The 24,631-nt window shown below is 46.0% G+C and overlaps 1 protein-coding gene across 1 annotated transcript; it reads right to left on the reverse strand.

Moving 5' to 3' along the window:
• Positions 1 to 1,596: 1,596 nt before the first annotated feature.
• On the reverse strand, positions 1,597 to 22,351 carry LOC144728648 (basal cell adhesion molecule-like). Its single transcript, XM_078608220.1, has 12 exons — positions 22,175 to 22,351; positions 20,413 to 20,561; positions 17,255 to 17,465; positions 14,354 to 14,430; positions 12,910 to 12,991; positions 11,428 to 11,601; positions 10,262 to 10,383; positions 9,357 to 9,519; positions 7,354 to 7,472; positions 4,898 to 5,033; positions 3,588 to 3,744; positions 1,597 to 2,084 (listed from the first exon to the last, which is right to left on the reverse strand). Exons 1-12 carry the CDS (start codon positions 22,221 to 22,223, stop codon positions 1,997 to 1,999), a joined length of 1,527 nt encoding a protein of 508 aa, XP_078464346.1. The 5' UTR covers positions 22,224 to 22,351; the 3' UTR covers positions 1,597 to 1,996.
• Between the last annotated feature and the right edge of the window lie 2,280 nt (positions 22,352 to 24,631).

Here is a 24,631-nt window from a genome sequence, read left to right on the forward strand (position 1 = left end):
AAGAAGTCCTTCATTGCAAGGCCACCGTGCGGCCCCTAGTGGCCTTAAGTGCGGCCCCTGACAGTACACAACACGTGACAACACACCCCAAAGACAAAGATCCCCCGTATAGCCTTAACAGACTGTAGGGGCAAGTGCTGTTAGCGAGCACCTATGAAGGCCGGCACGGCGCACAGGGGGGTGGGTGGCCAACACCACGCCCGGCCGCCTTTGTCTCCCCAGTGGCGATGTTTACACACCGCACCAGGTACTCAATTTGAGGCTGAGTCGACCTAGGGGAGGCCCAGGACCGGTTCAGATAATCGTCACTGGTGTTGGCCGTGAGCGGGAATCGAACCCGGATTGCCGGTTTCGTAGGGCAGCGCGCTAACTGCTACACTACCGCTCCCCACGACAACACAACGCCACCACCACCACCACCGTCGTCATCATCATCAATCTGTCACAAACCCCAATGGTTTCAAATGGTGTGGCCGACCTCGCACTTTCGATGTCTTTCAACGAAAGTCAACACCCACCACCAGTGTCGGATGAAGCTAGTGCGGGGCCTGTAGCGTTTTTTTTTATAAAGGGTCCCTAAATAAAATAAAACACGTAAATATTAAAACACATACATTTTTGTAACTTGCATCGTAAAGTCATTGTATTTTTTCATTTGCTATACAGCCAGATAATACGACAAATCGCTAACCTTAAACACCCAGTCGTTCATAAAAGTTGCAGGCGGTATAGTACTATAGTAATAGAGCAAGTGCAGAATCAGTGAACCGAAATTGATAGCTTGAAAGCATTTAGCGCGGAGCCCTTGAAAGTGCGGGGCTCGTAGCTACTACACATGTAGCTACTTTTGCTACTCGGATAATCCGGCACTCTGAAATATCGTGAAGAACACCGACACACATACAGACCGTACGAACCGGCGACGTCTAGACTGCAAGTCCGGTGTGACATGTAGGCTTTCGCGACCAACACACCGGCGTGCTGTACTAGTGACGAATTGGCCACCTTCTGTTTACGCGACAACCCTTAATAGTTGGCTGTGTCGGGTGGTGGCGGGTCTGACGACACATTTATATATTTACGCGATCTCACCCCCTCCCAATAAAACCTCTACCGTGGAAGTCCCGTGTGCTCGGCACAGACACCAGCAAAACGTCGCCTTCCAAGTGTCACCACACCTCGTTGACGATTGCAGAATGTGGCCACCACAAGCAAATTGTGTCTCGCGAATGTCACAGCAATACGAGCAGAAAAGGTGGCCCTCCTTCAGTGCCGTGGGGATGTTGTTTGTATTTTTGTCAGGCCCACCTTGATGGCAGTCAATTGTCCTTATTAGCACGCTTGTTCACCCAGAAATGCCTCACTGAGTCTCAAACTGGTTCTTTTCTTATCCCCCCAGGAGGGTCCTTGCCAGGTCAGGGAGTCGTCAACTTGCTACTCTGCAGTCGCACGCGGTGTGCCTCCTCAAGGACTTTGCCTCGTGGCCGTCGTTTATGGAGGAGGAGGCCACCGACTCGTGGTCACCACGCAGTGCATTGTGGCTCTTGAAATATTGAGGGTTTTTTTATTTACCGAATTAGAAATGAATGTCTCTTGCCGTTATTTTGGTTGCCGACCCCTATGCGAGGTTTTCACGGCAGGAGGGTGATGACTGCTGCTGCTGCTCCTCTGATGGTTTTATCAAATTGAGGTTTTCAAATTTTTGGGGCAAAACGTGGTTGTTTGTTTCACCACGACGATGCATTGCATCGGGTGCATAACGAAGCATCGAATCGCCGATTAAAATCGACCCTTACGCCCACGAAGCACGCGTGGAATCAAGCGTGTTGACCATCGATTGTTGTTTATTTTGTGTCTAAGTTCTAAATCACCCACGCGGCCTAGTTTAGGCGTCGCAATGCGCACACTCATGATGAATTATTCCAAAGAAACGTACGCCCCTGAATTGTAACGACGAGCGAGTCATCGAAGGCCCAACGATGACGCTTGCCGCTGTTTAGTGCTCGTGGTCTTGAGGGATGTTCACCGCGACGCCGTTCCCAGCAGCCTCCTTGCCGTTGCTGCTTTCGGGTTTCACTTCGTGCCTACGGAAAATAGAAACGCGTGAAAAAAGAGCCACGCTTATGTGCGTGCGTGTGCGTGTGTTCTTTTTTGTTATCAAAAATATCTCATCGTATCTTATACAGATTTATAAAGCGCCTTGGAACAAAGCGCTTTACACCGATTAGAACGTTGCACGTAAGATTGTGGGTAGTGGTTGAGCTAAAGAGTGGAGTGAATAAAAGTGGTGGTGTAGTTGTGGTGACAGGAGAACAGGTGGGAGTGGTTAGGGTAGGGGTAGTGGTAGGGGTTGGGGTAGCGATAGGGGTTGGGGTAGCGATAGGGGTTGGGGTAGCGATAGGGGTTGGGGTAGTGATAGGGGTTGGGGTAGTGGTAGGGGTTGGGGTAGTGGTAGGGGTTGGGGTAGTGATAGGGGTTAGGGTAGTGATAGGGGGTTGGGGTAGTGACAGGGGCTGGGGTAGTGATAGGGGTTGGGGTAGTGATAGGGGTGGGGGTAGTGATAGGGGTTGCGGTAGAGATAGGGGTTGGGGTAGTGACAGGGGCTGGGGTAGTGATAGGGGTTGGGGTAAGTGATAGGGGTTGGGGTAGTGACAGGGGCTGGGGTAGTGATAGGGGTTGGGGTAGTGATAGGGGTGAGGGTAGTGACAGGGGCTGGGGTAGTGATAAGGGTTGGGGTAGTGATAGGGGTGGGGGTAGTGATAGGGGTTGGGGTAGAGATAGGGGTAGTGGTTGGGGTAGTGATAGTTATAGGTGTAGCGACAGGGGTAGCGACAGGGGTAGTGATAGGGGTTGGGGTAGTGATTGGGGTTGGGGTAGTGATAGGGGTTGGGGTAGTGGTAGGGGTTGGGGTAGTGGTTGGGGTTTCTGTAGTGATAGGGGTAGTGGTAGGGGTTGGGGTAGTGATAGGGGTTGGGGTAGTGACAGGGGCTGGGGTAGTGATAGTTATAGGGGTAGCGACAGGGGTAGTGATAGGGGTTGGGGTAGTGATAGGGGTTGGGGTAGTGGTAGGGTTTGGGGTAGTGGTTGGGGTTTCTGTAGTGATAGGGGTAGTGGTAGGGGTTGGGGTAGTGATAGGGGTTGGGGTATGAGTTGGGATAGTGACAGGGGCTGGGGTAGTGATAGTTATAGGGGTAGCGACAGGGGTAGTGATAGGGGTTGTGGTAGGACTGGTCGTAGCTGCAAGGTGGGGGCAGGGAGTAGCAGCGGGATGGATATCGGGCGAAGAGATGGATTGTAAGGGAGGCACGGCAACAGGCTATGGTGAAGATGCTTGCTCTGTATGCTGCAGTGGGAGTTGGTTCCGGTGAAGGGGAGCTAGAAGGGAGAAGGAACGAGATAATGAGACTGGGTGCAGAGCGAGGGAGGCACAGAGAGGGACAGTAGAGATGAAATATGGGAGAACCTGTGCATAAAATAAGGTCACAATTCAAACCGTGCATCGGTAATTCTTTGTCCATTTCACTAGAAAACGCTGCGCGAGGATTCTATAGTCCGACTAAAGACTTTGACTTTATTGATTAACTTACATTGTTGAAGCAGCTTCCGAGCTTTTTTTCCGAGAGCATTTTTTGCAGCAGACGACGGCGATTATGATGGAAGCCACCAAAACAATGAGTGCTCCCCCGGCAATAGCTGATGCTTCTTTCCACATATCTTTCAGCCAAGACAAACGATCCACTGATTCTGAAAATAAAAACGCATTTGGAGGAAGAGAAAGCCCCAGAGATTACACGGAAATTAAATTTAATTAATTCTAACAGACAAAGCCCAGAACTGCCAGAGATGTCCGTGTCCTCAGCAGATGACGCAAATGAAGTGAACAAAGGCTGGAGCTATGTGAATGTTAAATGCTGTACTCATTGTAGGTAGGAACCTCCTGGTTACACCAGCCCACAGGGGATTATTCTGTCCGTCCGTCCGTGCGTCGTGCATCCAAAAATGGGAGGGGTGGGGCTGGGTGGAGAGGGGAGGGTGGGGAGGGGCTGGGTAGGGAGGGTGGGGAGGGGCTGGATGGGGAGGGGAGGGTGGGGAGGGGCTGGGTGGGGAGAGTGGGGCTGGGTGGGGGGTGGGAGGGGTGGGGCTGGGTGGGGAGCGGCTGGTTACCCCGTGATGCCCTTAAACGTTTAACCTACTCACGCCGGCTTGTGCCCGCCCTCACAGTCGGCCATATTTTCGGAATACACCACGCCGCTGTTGACCCTGGCCATTGACCGAGCAACCCAACGTTCCTACCAGCTCCCTCCGCAGGAATGTGTTAAATGGGGTTGGGCCAAGCATCCCAATATAGGTCCACAGAGCTTGGGTAATCGTTGTTATCAGTGCTGGCCGCCTTTCCGCTTGTCTGTGAGTTTTCAGTGCCAGTCTGAATCATCATCTTTCTCTTTCTGAGAGTGAACGAATACTGTGCATGTTACACAATCTAAATTGTCACCATTATCACGTGTTAAATCTTGACTTAAAGCTTTCGTGACTGCAGGAATTCATACTCTTTGGGTCTTTCGGTAAAGTCACATAGATAGGTGCAAAGAACATGATCATATGAATTTTGATTTAAAGCTTTCGTGACTGCAGGGATTCATATTCTTTGTTCTTTCGGTAAAGTCACGTAGAAGGGAAATAATATAAATATTAAACAATAAAAATTCTCACGACGTTTCGACTGCAACACAAGAAATCATCATCAGGTGTGAAATCCACAGAAAGAAAATTTTTATTGTTGCATATTAATATTCTTTTATTATTTCCCTTCTACGTGACTTTACCGAAAAAATCAATAATATGATCACATGTGTTAACAATGGAAATGCTGCCAAGGTAATTATAATGGTGGACTTACGTTTTTGGAAGATAAGGCCTTTTGCTGTCCCAATGGAGTTCCTCGCGATGCAAGCAGTGACTCCTGCACTCTCTGCTGATTCCGAAATCACGATTGTATCCATGACCGTCGTTTCATTGATCACTTTAGCCGTTGTCTGTATATGCGGAGAGCATTGTATCTTAGCTCACAGGTTCTCTGATGACCCTCCAGTCTCACGCAATCAATTTAACGAGTCCTCTTTATCATCATCGCAATCATCATCATCATGTACTGCTTTATTATACCGCACCTCCCATGCAGTATCTCGAGGCACCAGGACAAGGGGTCTTTAAGATAACTACTCAGTAAGGAAGCGATCGCAGACCAAACACAGAAGACGCAATGGTGCACGACAAACAAAACACAACAGTGAAATGCTAAACCGTGCACGAGGGGTGACGACCGGTGGACAAGACCGGTGACAGAATGGCAGCCGAATGAGAGGGACGTGCCCCAGAGGACAACCGCCGCGGACGTGGATTATCGAAATCAGCTCACGCGCAGAAGCGAGATGGGGCGCGGGGGATTGCACCAACGTGGGGAGGCCGTCACCCAGCAGGGAATCGGTTTTACCACTATCAGAGCAGTCCCCAATTCGTTCAATAACACTGGCCAACAAAAAAATTACATTTTTTTCTGGCCTGGACTTTTGCAGCTGTTTTAGACTAATTTCAGGGTGCTGATTCCAAATCTGATCTCAGATTTGCTCTATCACATCAAATTTTATGCTATCGGCATACCCCATTTTCATTCATTTTACCCGAAATTAACTCTGTCACTTATGATTGCAAGTTGTTGCGAGTCAGTGACTGCTTTAGTGTTAAAATTTGGTGCTGTATTTTTAGGATAGTGTGTTTATAATATCATTTTATGTAGATATCCAAATTTATTTAATATTTTTCTTCTGCAGTTTTTATTGAAAATGCAATATTTGATATCTCAAAAACCTGATGTGATAGACAAAAACTGATGCCAGATTTGGAATCAGCACCCCAAAATTACCTTAAAACCGTTGGAATACCTTATGCCAGAAAAAAGTATGTTGACCAGTGTATTTAAATGCAGTGTTGTGCATATACGGCATATTTGTTACGGCGTATTTGTGTTGACACCTGACCACCGGTACGTTGTATACGGGCTGACATCGTCTCCTCATCACTCTTCTATTGCTATTTCCATGATTAATGTTCCTATTAACTTCACTCGTTAAGCTAAAAACTCAAACTAAACTATGCTATAATTTGGCCAAATAAGGCCCACTGAGCAAGATGGCTTTTGTTCAGAAGTGACTTGGCCACAAAAGACAGCTAAACGAAGCGGCTTGTCACGTGGACATTTCTAGCAGCCAATTACTCTATACGTGTGACGTTGCTTCTACAAATAAATATAAATTATTAAATGTGGAGGTAAAAACCGGAGGTCCTGGAGAAAAATCCAAGCGACAACGGGGAGAACATGCAAACTCCTAATATACATGTGTCAGGATCGGGATCGAACCCGCGACCTCCTGTATACCAGGTGAGGTAGTTAACATCTCGCCACCTTTGGTGAGGACTCGTCCCACCCACACCGTGTCCGACCACCACAAGGCAGGTCAAAACACTCCTCTCTTCTTCTTTTTTTGTCCTGCGATGGAATTCCCCACCCAAAATAAATTTTCCCAAAGTCTTGTAACCTTGCTCGATTGAAGAAATGCATTAACTCTTTGTCAATTAACACTTGAGCATGACCGTTCGCTGCTGGAAGCTTGGTGATTTGGGCCTTTGGGCCTGTGTGATCAGCAGCCTTGATTTGAAAAGGAAAAAGTAATGGGATAACGAGTACATATGGAATTGACTCGAAAGTTGCATCTTTTTCAGGGGTCAAGCCTAGACACATTTCTCAGTCAGGCCAAGTCTATCGAAACTGTGCAGTGCACTGGAATAAAGTTCACCACAATACCGGTATCAGAACCAATCGATTCCTGCTGCCTGAACACACAGATGCCGATTCATGGATATTCCGGGTCAGCCTCAGCCATGTGGCAACCCTGATTTACACGTGCACATGACCACAGTAGACTCCTGCCGAAGAGAATTTTAACAAGTATAACCCGTAAAAACAAAGTTTTTCACTATAAATCCTTTATATGCGTGGCGGCTAGAGTCCTCTCGTCCTCTGGGATGAGATGGCTGCCACCTATGGGTCAGATGATTGCATTGCACCAGTAAGCAATTGGTAATTAAATATAATATTTTTGTCCTAAAAAGTGTAAAATTTTGGAATTTTTTTTCACGAATATCAATTGTCACGCGCAACGAGTCTGTGTGGAAAATGTCAGCTCGATTGGATCACGGGAAGTGGGTTAAAAAACGACCGAAAGATTTGCACGGTCCTAAGCAAGCAAGCACGCGAACTTAATAAAAAGGATTTAAAAAGACGACTTCACACTTTACCGTTTCTTTGGAGGGATTCCACTCGATGGTAGGTCTGGGATGTCCCACGGCCGTGCAAGAGAAACGCTTCCAACCGTTCATAACGGTGGATTCATTTTTCAAAGTGACCACCGGCTGGTCTGAAAAAGAACATCAGCAGTGCAAACATGAGGACTTCGAACACACAGCAAGTTTTAGAAGACTCCAACAATGGTGGTTTTCCCCTTTAGCTACGAAAAAAATAATCCTACCCAAAGAAATATCCCAGAGCCTGTGGTTTCAAATTTCACATTCTTCTTCTTGGTTTCGTGACTTTACCGAAAGAACCAAGAAGATGAATCCCTGCAGTCACGAAAGCTTTAAATCGAAATTTCACATTCTTATTTTGGGTGACCGGTGTCTATTTCACCCAGAATGTACCCAATCTAATAAACTCTGGGAAGCTAAGGAGAGTTGAGTCCAGATAGTGCTTGGATGGGTAACCACCATGCACAAAATAGGTTATTATAAGTCCCGCGAGAGGCAGCAGAGAGCAGTGCAACTAAATCCACTACTGTACTGTACTTCTATGCTCACACGTCTCTGTTCCCCACCTTCAAAAACCCACACTGACCAGCGTGGTGAAATGTGGTCAATTAACCCCCATGATCTGCATTGCATGGGGAGGCATTCATCCAGCAGTGAATTTACAACGGCCTGTACATGTACATGTGTTTTCTTTCTCCACAGGTCAATAATTGTTGAATAGTTGAATATACACAAAGTGGAACCCACTTCTATTCACTTCATCGACATGATTAGCTGAGTCAACACCCAACCGGGATTTTAACTGCACATTTCCAATATAGAGTTGACCGCTCCAATCACAGTGTAACGACTCGGACGACGAAGTGTAGTCTAGCACAAGTCGGAGACGAGGCAGTTGCGGGAGGCACCTTCCATCTTTATTTGTAACTCTCTTCGGCCGTTCACACTCACAAGATCGCCTCCTCTCTCGACCACGTTGCCGTACAACCCGGCCTAGACACAACCCTGATCGCGTTGCACCGACGGCGTCGACCGAGACACCCAACTAATGTCCGGCTGCGCAATGATCACACGAGGGCGGCTGCGACGTGGGCGGCGAAGACGACAGCGACGACGAGACGAGTCCACTCCCAGCGCCGGCAGCCCGGAGCTCCCGCTCTCCGCTGCTTTTATTCTACTCGGCGCGGCCTGGCTCTGCCCTGGCCGAGCTGCCCTTCTCGAACCCACTAGCGGGTTCCAGGGGCTTCCCAATGGGGTCTTCCGTGACCCTTGTCCCAGTTCCTCTGCCCTGCCGGCACACAGCCGTGTATGTGCTCGATGGCGTGTGCGGTAACTGTCCACCGCAGTTGCCGCCGCTGGACAGCAGTCGGCGCTGTGTCACTACAGAAGTACTCGGAGCCACTTTATTGACTATTCCTCGAACGTCCCCTCCCCTTGTGCTGCTGCCCTTTCATATCGCTCCAGTCCCCTTTCTCGACTGTCCCCTCACTGCATTTCCCTGAGCCAATCCCTGTCCTTCTCCTCTAACAGATCCCAACCGTCACCTCTGACCTCTGGGTTCCACTCGTGGTTCCCGCCTATTCTCATTCCAACCATTTTCTCCATCACTCCAAAGTCTGCCTCCCGACCAATTCCTGTGGAGGTATCTTTCTGCCAATCGGAGACCTTGGTTTATCTTTGAAGAGCCGTCAGGCTGCACATTGGCATGGGGTCATTTTCCAGTCATTACAACAGCACCAACTAGTCAGACTGTATTTCGTGTAACCACAGTGTCAACCAGCCTGCAACATATACCAAAACATATTATTGCTGTGGATTTCACACCTGATGATGATTGCTTGTGTTGCAGTCGAAACGTCGTGATAATTTTTATTGTTTTATATTTATATTATTTTATTATTTCCCTTCTACGTGACTTTACCGAAAGAACCAATAATATATATACCAACCGGTTAGATCTAGTTAGAAAAGCGAAGACCGTTAATATAAGTACTCACAGGACACAGTGATGGACGCAGTGCCTGGTTCCAGGTTGGTCATGGTCCTATCTCGCCATGTCACCTGGCATCTGTATTTGCCACTCTGTGACCTCGTGATGCCAGCCAGGTGGAGCCGACTTCCATTCACGCCCTTTGTAATCGGCTTGTTTGTATCCGGCATCTGTATCAACAACAGCAGCAGCAGCTTCAGCATCACTGAGCTCCCCATTGAGAACTTTCCGCATCACATTTGTGGAATGCACATCTTTTGGAATGATCATTATGGTCAGAAATGGTCAATCCACCAGTGAGTGGATGAAGGTCCACGGAGGTAGATTTGGGCGCTGTGGTGGCGAGATGTTAACTCCTTGGCCTGGTATGCAGGAGGTTGTCGGTGCGATCCCGACCCTGACGCCTGTATATGTGGAGTTTGCATGTTCTCCCCGTGGTCGCGTGGATTTTTCTCCGGGACCCTCCGGTATTTTCCTCCACATTTAGAAACATGCGTTGAGAGTATTTGGCTGATATAAATTTCCACGTGATTAAAGCCACGTTGTTGAGCTATCGTTTGTGGCCTGGTCCCTTCTGAAAAAGAGCCATATAGCTCAGTGGGCCTTACCTGGTAAAATAAAAAGTAGTTTAGTGTAAAACCTCTGAGATGCCTTCAAGTGATGTCTAGTCCATGCACAGCAGAGGGCAGCACTTCCCATTCGCTGTGCATATGGAGTGTGGTACGTTGCATGACAATCCGAATTTAGCCAAATCGCAGAACCGAAATGAATGTGATGTGTTTTTTGATGTGTGCAGTCAATGGCGATCAGGCTGAGACAACGTCTACACTTGAGGAACGGGGTTTCATCACTGGCTGCGAACCCATGACCTCAGCATTGCCGGCTCGTGGCTCGGACCACGTGTGAGCTCACCTTGTAAAATGTGTAGCTGGGCGGAGGGTTTGCGTTGGCGTTGCATGTGAGCGTGGCGTTTCCATCCTCCTGAACATTCCCGCGTTGAGGCTCCACTGCCATGAACACATTCGCTGGAGGATCTGATAAAACAAAACGAGAAAACGCATTTGAATTCAAGATTGCCACCACACCTCTCGATTTGCGTCCCTTTGCTAGAATACTCAGCTGGTGAACAGTTCACTACCGAACACCCAAAGCCTGTCCGCTCTTGGTCTCCCAATTGTATTGCAACCGGAACCAAGGCCGTAATTATCATATATATTGGGGGGGACACACATCTCCCCCAATATTCAAATATGCTCAAAACGCCCCCCCCCCCAAATATATTGCTATAAACATTTTTTTTTTATGCTATGTAAAAAAAAAAATGTCTAAACCTTGGCCACAATATCTGGATTTATCTTCATATAACAATGCATAGATTACTGTTTATTGTAAAAAAATGAATAAGAAGTCCATCCCATGTGTTAGTGAATTTTGTAAATATTTGAGGCAGGAAATTTGTTTTCAAATTTCGATTTTTTTTTTTCTGGGTGGAGGGGGGGGGGGCCTAGACCCCCTGGAAGATTTGGTCCCACCCCCCTCTTGCCACGCCCCTTTTAACTTATCAAATTCCTTGTGAGATGACAGAAGAGATAGAGACAAGAGATAAAATATGTAGCGAAATAAGAGGAAGTAAACAACAACAAAACGATGTGGTGAGATGAGAGACCTGCGATGCAGATAAGATATAGATAAGAGAGATTCATTGTATTTTTACGTTAATATGAATTTCATATTTATTACAATTTCAGCTGATATCTATTGCATCCATATTTTGCATATATCCAGGGCTCCTTGAGCTACTTGGGGCTTAAAGCGTATGTTTGGTTCGCTTCTGTCTAGTGCAGCCGCTGAACTCAGTATCAACAGAAACTATTTAGTATTTTTTTTATTCAGAAGCCCATACACACACTAAACTACACCCCAAGAATGTATGTATGTATTTTTAACCTATTTTGCCCTGTTACGTAGCCAACCGTGTAAACGGCGTACCCTCGTGTAAATGAGCGCACGCCGATTTACACGTAGCGTGCCCGCACGCAAATCAACGCGGAACATGAATGCACATCAGAGCCACCTACACATCAGAGTCAGAGTCGCTTTGGAAGACATCATGGAGATTGACTCCCCAGGAATTTGGTACGACGCCTTGCAGAAGAAGTGCGATCCATGATCGTATATTCTCGGTTTGTATCTCAAGGTAGATCGGACGGTCCACTTGCCAGAATCCTCGGTCACGATTTCAGTGATATTCTCTAAACGACAAAGGAGAAAACAAGAATGCGATGCATTAAAGTTACGCGTAATTAAGTCCAACTTAAACAGTGTGACAATCACAACTCGTGGCATACTGGTGACTTGCGATTGAGTGCGGGAATTAATCACCACACGCCATCTGTTTGTCAGCAAAAAAGGTGAAGGTGCAGCCCTGCAATTTCTTGCTTGCACCGCTGATTGCAGAAAGGCCACCACTAAAGGGTGCTCTAGAGATCTCGCATGAGCTCCTTCTATACCAGGAGTTGGCAAACCGGGAACTCAGGAGCCCCACGTGGCTCTTTAAGGGCTGCAACGCGGCTTTTGAAATTAAACAAAACACATGGCACGACCTGTTACTTTGGCTGCAGACCCCTGACCACGGAAGTCCCGTTTACCGTGGGAGCCCAGTTCACCATTGGGCAGGGGTCGACAACCTGCGGCACCGGAGCCGCATGCTGCTCATTAAGGCCTGCTTCGTGAGACGTTAGTTATTAAGAACCCACCGTCTCGTCATCACATGCATTGCGGAGCTTGAAATATTGTTTTACCGAATTCGAAAATGAATGGCTCTTCTTGTCGTTTGGGTTGAAAACCCTGATCTAAATGGTGTATTGGCCTACTCTTCCACGCTGGTCCAAACATCTTGGAAGAGGTAGGAGTGCCCACAATTTACCCGACCACACGCGAAATGACAATCACATAACTGCCGTGTGCCCATTGAGAGACCGCGGAGGTAGGATCTAAGAAACTTGCTCCATTGTTTCAGCTGCCCAGGCCGGCGAGATTGAATCGACCCAGTAACCTTTGGATTGCATGTCCATTGTGCTGACCATTACACAGTGGCTGTACGAACCCTGAAAATAGCAATAGACTTTACCCACTTCTTGTACAATTTAATCATCAATGAGATCATCATCATGATTCATGGGCAGATAGCCCGTAGGTCTCCACTGCACATTTCGTCATTTGTTCTCCACCTTCCTCTGTCTTGTGCCAACATGCTCAAGTCGTGGCCACATCGTGCTGGCACCAATCATTTCTTGTGTCGTCGTCATGCCATTCCCTGTTAGGTTCTTCCTCTCTGTCCGGTTCCTTCCATTTTTCCGAACAACACACTTTTTCAATATTCCTGTTCTTGTCCATCCTACATAACGTGTCCAAATAGTGCCAATTTCCTTTTCGCCACTACCTGCATCATCAGGTTGTCTTCTTCTACGTGCGACCTCGTGTTTACTTCAATGAATAAGAGATTAGGTTTTGGGTTATTTGGTTGTAGTACAAGCAAAACAGAAATAGAATTGCCTCACCGTGCAGAATGGGGATTTCACTCTTGTACCAGGTCACTGATGATGGCTTGGGGTGGCCATTCTTCAAAACGCATGTCCCAATCTGTAAATGAAAGCGCAGGAGGAGCTGTTAAAGTTTTCCAAATAATAATGATGACCTTTGTAACGCGCCAGATTTAGCAGACGAGAGGTTTGGAGCCAAACTCAGGGCTGCTCGAAAGCCTGACCAAACAGATAGAGAGAGGCCTTTAGATGTTTCTTAAAAGTCAGAGTGCATTTGATGCTGCGGACGTGCAAAGGGATTTGAGAGTTCCACACCGAGGGGGCGGACAGCAGAGAACCGATGTGAGGCTGTCACAGTTTGAGGCCTTGCTGTGCCCACCTATCACAGACTACAGTGTCCATCTATCTTTGTGTCCACATAATATAAAGTACGTATATAAATATACTTTTACAACGTTGCATTAGTATTGGTATGATGTAAACACACTGTGCATCTACAACAATCTATACTGTACCTACTACAATAAACGTGTCCAGGAGCAGGGTAGGCTATTTTGGATAATGCAATATAAAGCCATCAATGTTACCAAGTTCTACAGCTGCTTTACGTAAATCTGACTTCACTTATTATGCTGCTCAGCTCAGGGCAGTGGCACGGCTGAGGGGAATCGCGTTTGCTGCTTATGGCAGAGGTTTGCAGTTCAAACCTCGCGGCCACCCTGGTTAATCGGGGTGCGTGAAACACGAATGTCCGTCGTCTACTTTGCAGTGGACCTAAAATATATTTTGCGACGTTATTCAAAATGGATGAAGCCATGTGCTCTGGCCTTGCAGTTCATATTTGCCAAAAAGTTGGCACGTTACTTGCACGTTTGCTTAATTGTGGAAAACTACGTAGCAGACTCCTTCACATTGCAGCCCGATGCTGCTGCAGAGGAACAACTGCCACTGGGGGGGCCCCTTTGCAAGACTGCCGCAGCGCAATGGGGTGGTTGAGATGTGACGTGGGCACTCTAAGCTGCTGAGCAATTAAGTGCCCTTATAAATGCAAAATCCTTATCCTAAAACAACACAAAAGGCTTGTTAAAATTGCAAAGAACGATGAAGGGAAACATGCCATAAATTGTTTGCATTGTTTGCCTTGCAAGGTTGTCATTGTTCTCAAAAGAAGACAAATTAATCCCCGGTAATTATATTGAGCCATTGTTTCTCAAATACAGTTTTGGGAAAACATCCTCCAGCGTTATTATAATTATCTTCGGCGAAAGTGTGTCACCTTGTCTGGCTCACGTGTGAGGAGGTATTTATTATACCACGGCACACTAAAAAAATATTTTTTTTAGGATCCACTGCAGACGGTTTACTTTGACGATGTCTGAATAAAGTAGGCGTCTCGTTGGGCCAAAATGTGCCGTCGCAAGCCGCGGGGAGCGATGGATCTTCGTGCCATCGCGTGCGGTACCTCCACGCTGTCGTTGGCCTCGAGCTGCGTCAGGTCAACGACTTGGTCCGACACCTCGTGTTCAAATTCTGGTTCGGCTGCACGCGAAGGCACGGATTTGATTAGAGCATTCAGGAGACAGCAATTGCGAGTCACGTGGCGAGGTAGATGCTGCCCACCTGTTCCACGTAAAAATGTACAGCAGAGTCCGTTCTCCGAAAACTCGTAGTTGCGTTCCTGACGAACAACGCGTTATGGAAAAATCGCGCGAGAATGAATGATATATAATACGGGGTAAAGGCACAGTCCGCGATAACACGTGAGATGCGTCCGCAGGCCGAACAAAGACTGAGTGCGCGTGGGTAGCATCTAGAAGCATCCAGCAGCATCCCAATGCCTTGTGCGACGCTACGCCGAGGCAGCCGAACGACCGCTTATTGCTACTCGGGCGACGTCGTTCTGTTAACTCGATCTCGTTATATCCACTTTGCATCTGCGCTGTATCCAATTCGCATCCGCTTTATATAAAAAAAAAACAAGTGTTCCCCAATACATTCATCGCGTTATATGGGATTCGCGTCACGAAAACAACACGCCTTACAGCAGAACAGAGTGTAATAACGTTCAACACAATCCCCCCCCTCACCCCCTCTCCCTTAACAAGACCACGTTACCCGACCCATTGCCTCTACGTTAGTAGAGCAGTGAGCCCAACCACCTTCCCTTTCTCTTGCCCTGGCCTTTGGCTTGTCGTCCGTGGAACACCTGTACCCCCTCGCTCTCTCTCCCCTTTTCTTCGTGCTCTGTACCTCCCTCCCTCTCTCTCCCCTTCCCTCGTGCTCTGTACCGGGTTCTTGTTTAATTGATAAAAAAATAATAAACTAAATTCAAGACAAAACCGATATCCAGATCTCGGTGGCACACAACTCAATTTCAGCTCCGCTTTGGAAGACAGGTGCCAATTTCCCAGACCGTTCGGATCAAACCCAGACAGCAAACCCTAGGGTGAGGTAAGTGGCAGACTGAAACCCATCTGGACTCGAGGAAACAATGTTGTTTTGGGCCAGGGTCAAATAAGGCTCAAAATTTACAAGGCATTCATGCGACCAAGTGTCACATGAGAGCATTGCCAGTCAAAAATAGACGAGAACCAGAGTGTGGTTGCGAAACAGGGAGCGTGTTTGTTCATGTAAGGAAGCACTCTTACTACTAGCGTCTTGTTAATCTACTTCATAACACAACATCAATCATTAGCATCACTTTGGAGAATATAAGTAACAAAATTAACGAGCAGACAATATATCTCCTTCATCAAGGGACCTCCTTTGCCAGTACCAAAATATGAGAATAGTTTTTCCCCCATTTATCTGGCAACAAAACAGTTGTGTTAAGTAGTTAAAACACCAAACCGAAACCTTTTGGCGTCCTCTGGTCTAACACCGTTTGAGACGAGGCTCAAAAGGCGTATATTATCTGAGGTTTTTTTGCATTTTGACCACAAGTATTGTGGTTAATGCAGACATGATTCCTTGTAAAAGGTTTCAGTTTGGTGTTTTAACAAATTAACACCTGTTTTGTTGCCAGATTAAAGGGGAAAACCCTATTCCTAACATATCTCCTTCATATATTTGACCCTCCGCATAAAAAAATACACAAGCATGTCCCGACAAACCACAAGGGCCTCGTGAGAGCGCACAATTTCAGCGGGATTAGTTCACTCTCTCTGGATAAGTAATTATTTTATCTGAGAACGAGTGAATCAATCCTTAGCCAAGTGTAGAATGAAACCGGATAGGGGGTTACATTTATTTTTTAACATGCACTCCAAAAAAAAATCTACATCTATATGGCATACACTGGATATCAGTGGGTTTCAAATGATGAGGATTTGGATGATGGTTATGTTCTACATTGGTGGTCCTCAAGCCCGTGTGTTGCTCCCCATCCAGGGGCACGTGACAGACTTTTGTGGAGGGGGGGGGGGCACAGGCTGCGGCATGGATACCTTGCAGGAGAAATGTAAAATGTTCGCAAGGATCTTCATTGCCGCATTGCGGTTGCAAAAAAAAAAAACACTCATACACATGAAACAAATGCCTGGCTGACAATGCATTGACGATAGTCGTGATCTATTTGTGTATCATGGTCTTAGTAACATGGGGGCGGGGGGGGGAGAAGAGGGGGTGTGGGGGAGGGGGCAGTGACCAATGGTCTCCATTGAGGGTCACAATATCCAAAAATATGAAAAAATTAACCCGTAAAATCAAAGTTTTTCACTATAAATCCTTTATATGCGTGGCGGCTAGAGTCCTCTCGTCCTCTGGCTTGAGATGGCTGCCACTTATGGGTCAGATGGTTGCCTGCCACCATTAAGCAATTGGTAATTAAATATAAAAAAAAAATTCCTAATAAGTGTCAAATTTTGGAAAAAAATTTTAACGAAAATAAATTGTCACGCACAACGAGTCTGTGTGCAAAATGTCAGCTCAATTGGATGACGGGAAGTGGGTTAAAAAACGACCGAAAGATTTGCACGGTCGTAAGCGCGCAAGCAAGCAAGCAAGTGAACTTAATATAAAGGATTTAAAAAGAGCCGCTGTTTAACTTAGAACGAATAACAGTGGCGAGATGTTAACTTCCTCGCCTGGTATACGGGAGTTATTGGGTTCAATCCCGACCCTGACGCCTGTATATTTGGAGCTTGCATGCTCTCCCCGTGGTCCCGTGGATTATTCTACGGGTCCTTCGGTTTTTCCCTCCACATTTAGAAACGTGCGTTTAGAGTATTCGGCTGCTAGATTTCCACGCCATAAGCCACTTAGTTGAGCTATCGTTTGTGGCCAGGTCGCTTCTGAAAAAGAGCTTTTTAGCTCAGTGGGCCTTACCTGGTAAAATAAAATAGTTTACATTAAATTCACTTACCAAACACCTTGACTTGTGCAGTGGCTTCCGATATTCCAAACTTGCCAGAACTGACCTTGCAGGTGAACTTCATTTCATCATCAAACCTCACACTCTTGATGATGAGGGTGAAATCTTTGTCAACATCAAAAGATAAAATATGGCGATTTTCAAATAATTTTATGGGGCCTTGCCTGTAACATAATCTGGTTGCAGGTTTCTGGTCTTTCACCTGTTGATGACAGACAAAATATTATTAAGCTTTATTTGTAGCTGTGACATTCGTCAACTGAAAGATAGTAATTAATAATGATGACGTAGTTCGTTCGGTATTCACGTCATTCTTACGGCGCAAGGAATTCCACGACACAAAGGGGCTTATGTTTCACAGAGTCTGCAGAAGTTTCCCAGCAGGGGGACACCGTTGCAATATGCAATCCGAAATCAGTAATATGCAAGTAAATTTTAAAATCTGACAAATTTGGACGAAAGACCATTGATAAATGATTCACATACCCCGAAACCTACCTATTCAGACCAAATGCAATCTATAAAGAGGCAAAAGACCACAAAATATCTCCATTCACCCACGTGTTATTGTTTGCAAAACAGACACGGTTTAATGACACGTATCTGTCTAAGTTCGTCGAATGTACAGAGTGTTATCTAAATGTCACCGCGTCTCAAGATGCATTCCTCCGCGGCTGTTTGAAACTAGTTCCTACCAACTGGTCAGGTGGCTCGGCGGCAGAGCGAGCGTCTGGCATTGGGAAAGATTGCGAGTTTGTCATCCTGTTTAAGGGTTGAATCTGGGGCCAATAGAATAACCTAGGGCAGAGGAATGTGGAGTTTCCACCACTGGCTCAGGGCTGTAAACAGACCTCAATGCTCATTTGAGGAGGAAATAACCTTGTTAACAGCTCCTACCACTGCCAACAACACCAAAAAATGGCCCTCCCGTTTAAATATAACTACCCAGAGACATTTTAGGATTCAGCGCAATTGTAGTGGTGATGATGGAGACACAGCCTTCTTCTGGAGGCAACAAGTTTATTTACACAATAACTATAACAGTACAGGGTCCCTGACACAAGGTTGAAACGGCCCCTCCACCCAATACCCTGGGGAGGTATAGCCTCCGCGCTAGTGTGTCCTACTCATTGGGACCATTTCCTCTATATATCAGCCCTCCGGCTAGGGGGACCTAGGGGAGGCTAGCTGACCCGACCCAGCTAAGGTCCTTGGGTCCCGGCCACTGGCCCACTTAGTCCCGGCCCTTAGAAGGACGCCGGGTCCGGGGGTTCCCAGGGTCCTATTCTAGGCTGGCTCTTCGGTTCTTCAGCTTGACGACGACTGGCAAACCTGTTCAGGGGTCCCGCCTTATTTACAGCTCCCAGGGTCACTCCGCCCATGGCCACGCCTACTCTCTAGAACCTTCTGGAGGGACCAGGACTATTGCGTAATCCCCCAGCGCCCACCGGGGGCCTGGGGTGTGTATCTCCGGTTCCCAACACCCTCTGGGTTCCGTGGCCTAGCGGCGTTACTTGATACAGGCCATACTCGCCGTTGCCCCCTGTTGACCAATGGCTGACGCTACACCAGGTGAGTAGTGGTAACCGCGTGTAACGCTAACAATACCCACTACACAATCAAACTGACTCCTATTTCAGACGATTGTAATCAGTGAAGCCTGTTTAAATCTTCCTTATCAAGTCCCCCATTGGCTACTCCATCAGCAACAGTGCCATTCTTTAATACAGTTTGTAAATAGGCATCATGAGCCGAAGTAAAAAAAATGTACCTTGTTTCCAGCAGCCGCATTATTCATATTGATAGAATTAATTCAACTTGCTCACAGCAAACTAGCATTTGCTTACAAACCGAACAGACAGCATGGATGCTGATAGAGTGGCCACTGAGGGTTTAGGGCGGTGGGGTTTATGCTTGACATGTATTTGCCCGAACGGTTGCACAACCAAAAATCTCTCAAAATAATCGCGCAACTCAAATCGCCTGCAACCACTTTGCCCCACGTCATGAGCGAGATATTGAGCAAGAAAGCAATTCAACGACGTCCTGAGGATCGTGACGACCAGCCGTAGTTCACAAATGTGTGCACGTGTTGAACTGATTAAATGTGTCGCTGCAAATCGAATAACAGATAGCTTGTTAAACGGTCAAGTTGATGTGATATGAACAAGGGCCATTGCCCGAAAAGTTAATATTTAATCTATTTATATATTTTTTTTGAAGGCCCGAGTGTTATTGACGAATGTGCCGAGTTCATTGTGAATTGTACTTGCGCAGCACTGCCAACACGGTATCACTAGATAATGTGAGCCTTGAAAGTAAAGTTTGCCTCCACCGTAAGCAACTGGTTGCGGCTGCTAAGTGTAGGCAATGATCCAATGTAGCAACTTTAGGGCAATTCTTCTCGGAAATCGGTACCGATTATCATTGTAAAAAAAATCCTGTTCGCCAAAATCTGAACAAATCTGATCCCAGCGACCACTCGTGCAAAACTGCAACTTCAAATTAAAGTCGGATCACAGAGGTAACGGGACTGCCTGGCATTGAGCCATCCGCGTTTGAGAAATAGCTACTTCAAATTGAGCGGGATGTGGATGTCACGGTGCAAGCGAGATGGTGTGGTGACATCCTGTGACTCTTTTGTGAGATTGTCTGGTCAGATCGTGTGAGTGTTTGGTGAGATGTGTGATGAGCCTTTTAGGCATTTCAAAAGATTAATGTCAGCCATAGACTAATTTACAGTGTAGACCCAGCATTGATAAGCAGACATGCTGATTGGCAAGAGTGAACTCTGTCAATCCATTCTGTTGCCCACCGAGTTACCATAGTCGATCGTTGTTCATATGTTGATGGTTGCCAGCAATAATTACCATAAAATTGTCCTCATGGATCATTGCCTTAAGCAAACCAAGTTGCATGCAACCAAGTTGTATGCAACTGATTGCCAAGGCGCGGATCAGTCTTCAAATTCACAAGGAGCTGCTGATGGTTGAATATGACTGAACTCCTGAAAGAATGATGTTTTCGTTGGAGTGGAATTTCTCCTTAATTGTACTGACCATCTGCAAAAGTGTTCATACAATTGAATTTGCCACCAGGCGTGGCTCAAACAGAGGCAAGCAGCTTCTCGGTGTACAGCGAGTACTCACGCAATACCACGTCAAGGTGATTTTCGACTGGTCCAGGTGTTCACCATCTGCAAGTCTCCAATCGCATGGGATTTTGATGTCACCGCCCAGCTTAGTTTCCACCAGCGGTGGCACAGTGACACTCAGGGTCGAGGTGACAGCGTCTCTGACTGTGAACACATGACGCGACAGCGCGCACACACACACTTATCAACGCCTGTGCGGTCTCTTCCCCCAATAACGCGGTCGCTGAGTACCTTAAGAACACCGCGTTATGGAAAAATCGCGTTCTAATAAATTATATATAATATAGGGTAAAGCGCAGTCCGCGATAACGCGTGAGATGCGTACGCAGGCTGAACAAATGCTGAGGCGCGTGGGTAGCAACTAGAATAATCCAGCAGCATCCCGCCTTAGGCGATGATGATGCTACACAACCGCTTATTCCTACTCGCGCGATGTAGCTCCGTTCACTTGATCGCGTTATATCCCATTTGTGTCGTGAAAATAACACGCGGCGTTATTGGAGAAGAGGCTGCATTGTGTGAGCGCTCACGTTCGATTGATAATTATTATTGCCATTTAATCGCTTGACCACCAAAATGATAACAACAACAAAATATGAAATGTCGTGTTTCTTAATTTCATATGGTCACACCTCGTTTTGGAAAACACTGCATGTATGATAGTTTATAAATGTTCAATGTTATACAGTACACAGTATAAGTTTGTAAATGTTCAATGTTATACTTTACACAGTATAAGTTTGTAAATGTTCAATGTTATACAATACACAGTATAAGTTGAAACACAATGACGCAAGAGCAACGTTCATATGACCGCCAGCCTAAAGTTATCATTCCAAAATAATAATAATACTACTTGCATTAATACTACGTCCGTAAATTAATTAAATGTCTCAGAGCACATTGTTTTAGCCTAGGGGATCCCCGAATGTCAGCTTATAACCAGTGCGATACGAATACGGCGACCTGAATTCGAATCTCGCCCAAGGCTGGCATCAAAAGCCGAGTCATATCTGAGACGGTTCTGCCCTGTTTCCTGCCTTCCTTCTCCTAACTAACAAATTAAACGAAACTTTTAATTTACCAGTTAAGGCCCACTGAGCTATATAGCTGTTTTTCACACGCGACCTGGCTATCACAAATGATAGCTCAACGAAGTGGCTGTTCGTGTGTTTCAATGTATAGCAGCCAAATACTCTAAACGAACTTTGGTTCTAAATGTGCAGGGAAAAACCAGAGGGTCTGACGAAAAATTCATGCGAACGTGCAAACTCCAAAAATACAGGCGTCAGGGTCGGGATCAAACCCACGACCTCCTGCACACCCGGTGAGGTAGTTAACATCTCGCCTCTGGGGCGCCCCTACCCACATTGGCCAGCATGGTGAAGTATGGTAAAAACAACCCCCCTAACTGACGTGCTGGGATGTGGATTTATGAAGGGCTGTGAAAAAGTAACCACTATCGTCTGTCTAATGCAGCTGTTATAGTCACAATATTATTTGTTACCAAAACCTATCTGATGATTATTCACACCAATATTACGTTAAGCTCATTTTAAAAGCTCATCTTGTACGACTTGATTGTGCGACGCTGATTCGTAATCTCACTCTCAACAAGTTTCAACAAGTCAGCTGAACAAACCATTTAACGAGCCTAGGTTATACTTTTAAGTCGCGTGCACATGATCGAATCAAGAGCTTTAAACTGTTTTGACATTTTCCATCAAGCAATGTGACAGTGAATACATATTCCTTACCCAAAATCACGACGATAAGAAGAAGACAGTGGGTAACGTAAAAATCCATGCTTGATGATGATGATGGTCAAATCTGTTCTCATATAATATATAAAACAAAACAAACCACAGCAGCAATTTCTCAAATTGAATGTAAAATATGAGCAGAACGAAGAGCTGGGACCTTCTACTCGTCTCGAAGCAATCTGGAGTGCCGGTGGCTGCAATGACCCCAGGTTGGAATTTCCTGATTACGATTTCGAGCAGTGCAGCGAGGCAACTATCACACTGCAGGCTTCTCAGGAAATCCCCTCATTTCGTTTTTTCTCCTCTCAGAGGCTATTCCCAGATTGATGTTTTACAAGAAGCTGAGAGGAAATGCATTTTTTCCCTTCCATTTATACTCAACAATGTAACTTGGCTGACAACGCAAAACCTATTTATTTAAAAAGGCACAGAGCACAAGCACAAACGCCAGTCCATACATCCCCTTTCCTTTTTATAAATGCTTTCGATTTCATGTAACTTCAAAACGCGTGCCAGAATGACATATAAAAGGTCAAATGAGAAAAGCAACAGTTATGGCACGAAGTTCAGGAGCTACGATTAGCACGGTCGGCTACGTACGGCGTGAAAGAAGTTCAACATACTGTGCACACATGCCGTAGAGCTGAATGCCAACGTTGAGATCCGGTGGCCAACGAGAGGGCTTCAGGAGAGAGTTGGTGGTTTTGATATTCCTCTTCCGTTGAAGGAGTGCAGACTCCAGAGGTTTACCGTGTGGTCCACAGACTTGCAAGTAGTAGATGCGAGCCTTCTCGCGGCCCAGCTGTTTCGTGTGTTCGTGTTACCAGAACACAAACTTATAACGAATGCCGCACTGTCATCTCGGCGAATATGGACGTGGTTAATTGAAATCCAGATTAAACAATAATACACTGGGACGTGGTAATGAATGCAGTGCGAGTGACAATTTTATTATTATAGCAGTAATATCGTGTTAGGTTATCGTAAAAAACGGGTATTGAGCATAGGCTAAAAACGCCAAACTACCAGCAACAAGCAGAAGTATTACTTTCTAAAATAATAGTTTTGAATTCAACAGGGTTATAAAACTTTGACTTTACCCATAATTCCTCTGGGGTTCATCTTCTTTGTTCTTTCGGTAAAGTCACGTAGATGGAAAATAATAAAAATAAAACATAATAAAAAAATTCTCACGACGTTTCGGCCACAACGCAAGCAGCCGTCCTCAGGTGAAGAACAGGTCTGTCGGGAAGACAGCGTCTGGGGTTGATAAATTAAGTACCACTTCGTGGGGGAAGTCAAACGGTTTCTGTGCTACGTATAAGACTCGCCCCCGCCATAGAACCGTGGAATTTCCACCAGTGGCTGAGGGCCGTAAGCAGGATATGAGCACCACACAATTGGAGGAGAATTCCCAAGTTGAGCCAGTGCAGGGGGACAGAGCAGATAAGGAAGTGTTTTGACGTTCGGTACTATGGTTGTTTTTTCCTCCAAACCACGCGGTGTTTTCAATTTTCGTAACCACGAACTGCTTCTATAAATGTGTTCCTCTATTCTTTCTCGACTTTACGGAAACACAAATGGACTCCATAATGCCGGACACATCACACAATTAGCAAACTAAAAAGAAACATATGCGGTGGGTTCTGACGAGTGATTGTATTTGATTAGACAGAAGTAATTATAACAGTACACTCTTTCAGGGTCCTGTACACAATACGATAATATCCACACATATATCTTTGTAAAACGTTACTTAATTTGCCTCAATCATCTATAAAAAAAAGAGTAAAAAAATACTCATGGCCTGGGCCTTTTGTTTCCTCTCTTGATTTCAGGATCAATTGGGGTGGTTCCCAGTGCCCGCTATTTGTTGCTCGCGTAGGACCTTCTTAAAATGCAAAAATCCACCTTCCAATAATTTTCAAACTCCCCCGGAGAGGTGGATTACCCGTGGTTTTCAATTCCTCTCACTCATCGGCTGCTTTCCACGTCGGTAGTGTCAATAAATTATCATCATTATAATTTCACTCTGATTTTCATGGAGGTTTTGTTGTTGTTGTTTTAAGTGCTGCATATTTCTAAGAGTCTCCCGGCTTCTCTTTGAAATGTGACCTCAGCTGAGCATTTACATCGTGGAGTTACCGAAAGGATCGTGGAGCCGCGGATCGAATCGTGGAGCTGCGTAAAAGTGATATGCAGCACGAACAAAATAGCTGCTGGAGATTGGCGGAAGGGCAATAACACAATAGAATAAAAATGGCTGGGGAACCCACTGATAATGTATTGTAGTGGTGAGAGCAGAGTGGAGAAATGACATTAGCTTCGAGTGCTTGGATTAGCTCAGGGGTCGGCAACCAAAATAACAGGTAGAGAAAAAAAAATTCCAACTCGGTAAAAAGATAAATATTTCAAGAGCCACAACGCACGTGAATACGAGATGGTGGTCCT

The sequence above is a fragment of the Lampetra planeri genome, chromosome 29, assembly GCF_965212315.1.
Source record: "Lampetra planeri chromosome 29, kcLamPlan1.2.h2, whole genome shotgun sequence".
In the NCBI taxonomy this organism is placed as follows: Eukaryota; Metazoa; Chordata; class Hyperoartia; order Petromyzontiformes; family Petromyzontidae; genus Lampetra; species Lampetra planeri.

What these genes read in the sequence shown, in the direction of transcription:
- LOC144728648 (XM_078608220.1), bottom strand. Translation starts at nt 22,223, where the DNA reads ATGGATTTTTACGTTACCCACTGTCTTCTTCTTATCGTCGTGATTTTG. An exon ending in TGCACAAGTCAAGGTGTTTG is followed by an intron (nt 14,431 to 17,254) that starts GTAAGTGAATTT and finishes CTTCGCGTGCAG; the next exon opens with CCGAACCAGAATTTGAACAC. An exon ending in CCAGCTACACATTTTACAAG is followed by an intron (nt 9,520 to 10,261) that starts GTGAGCTCACAC and finishes TTGTTGATACAG; the next exon opens with ATGCCGGATACAAACAAGCC.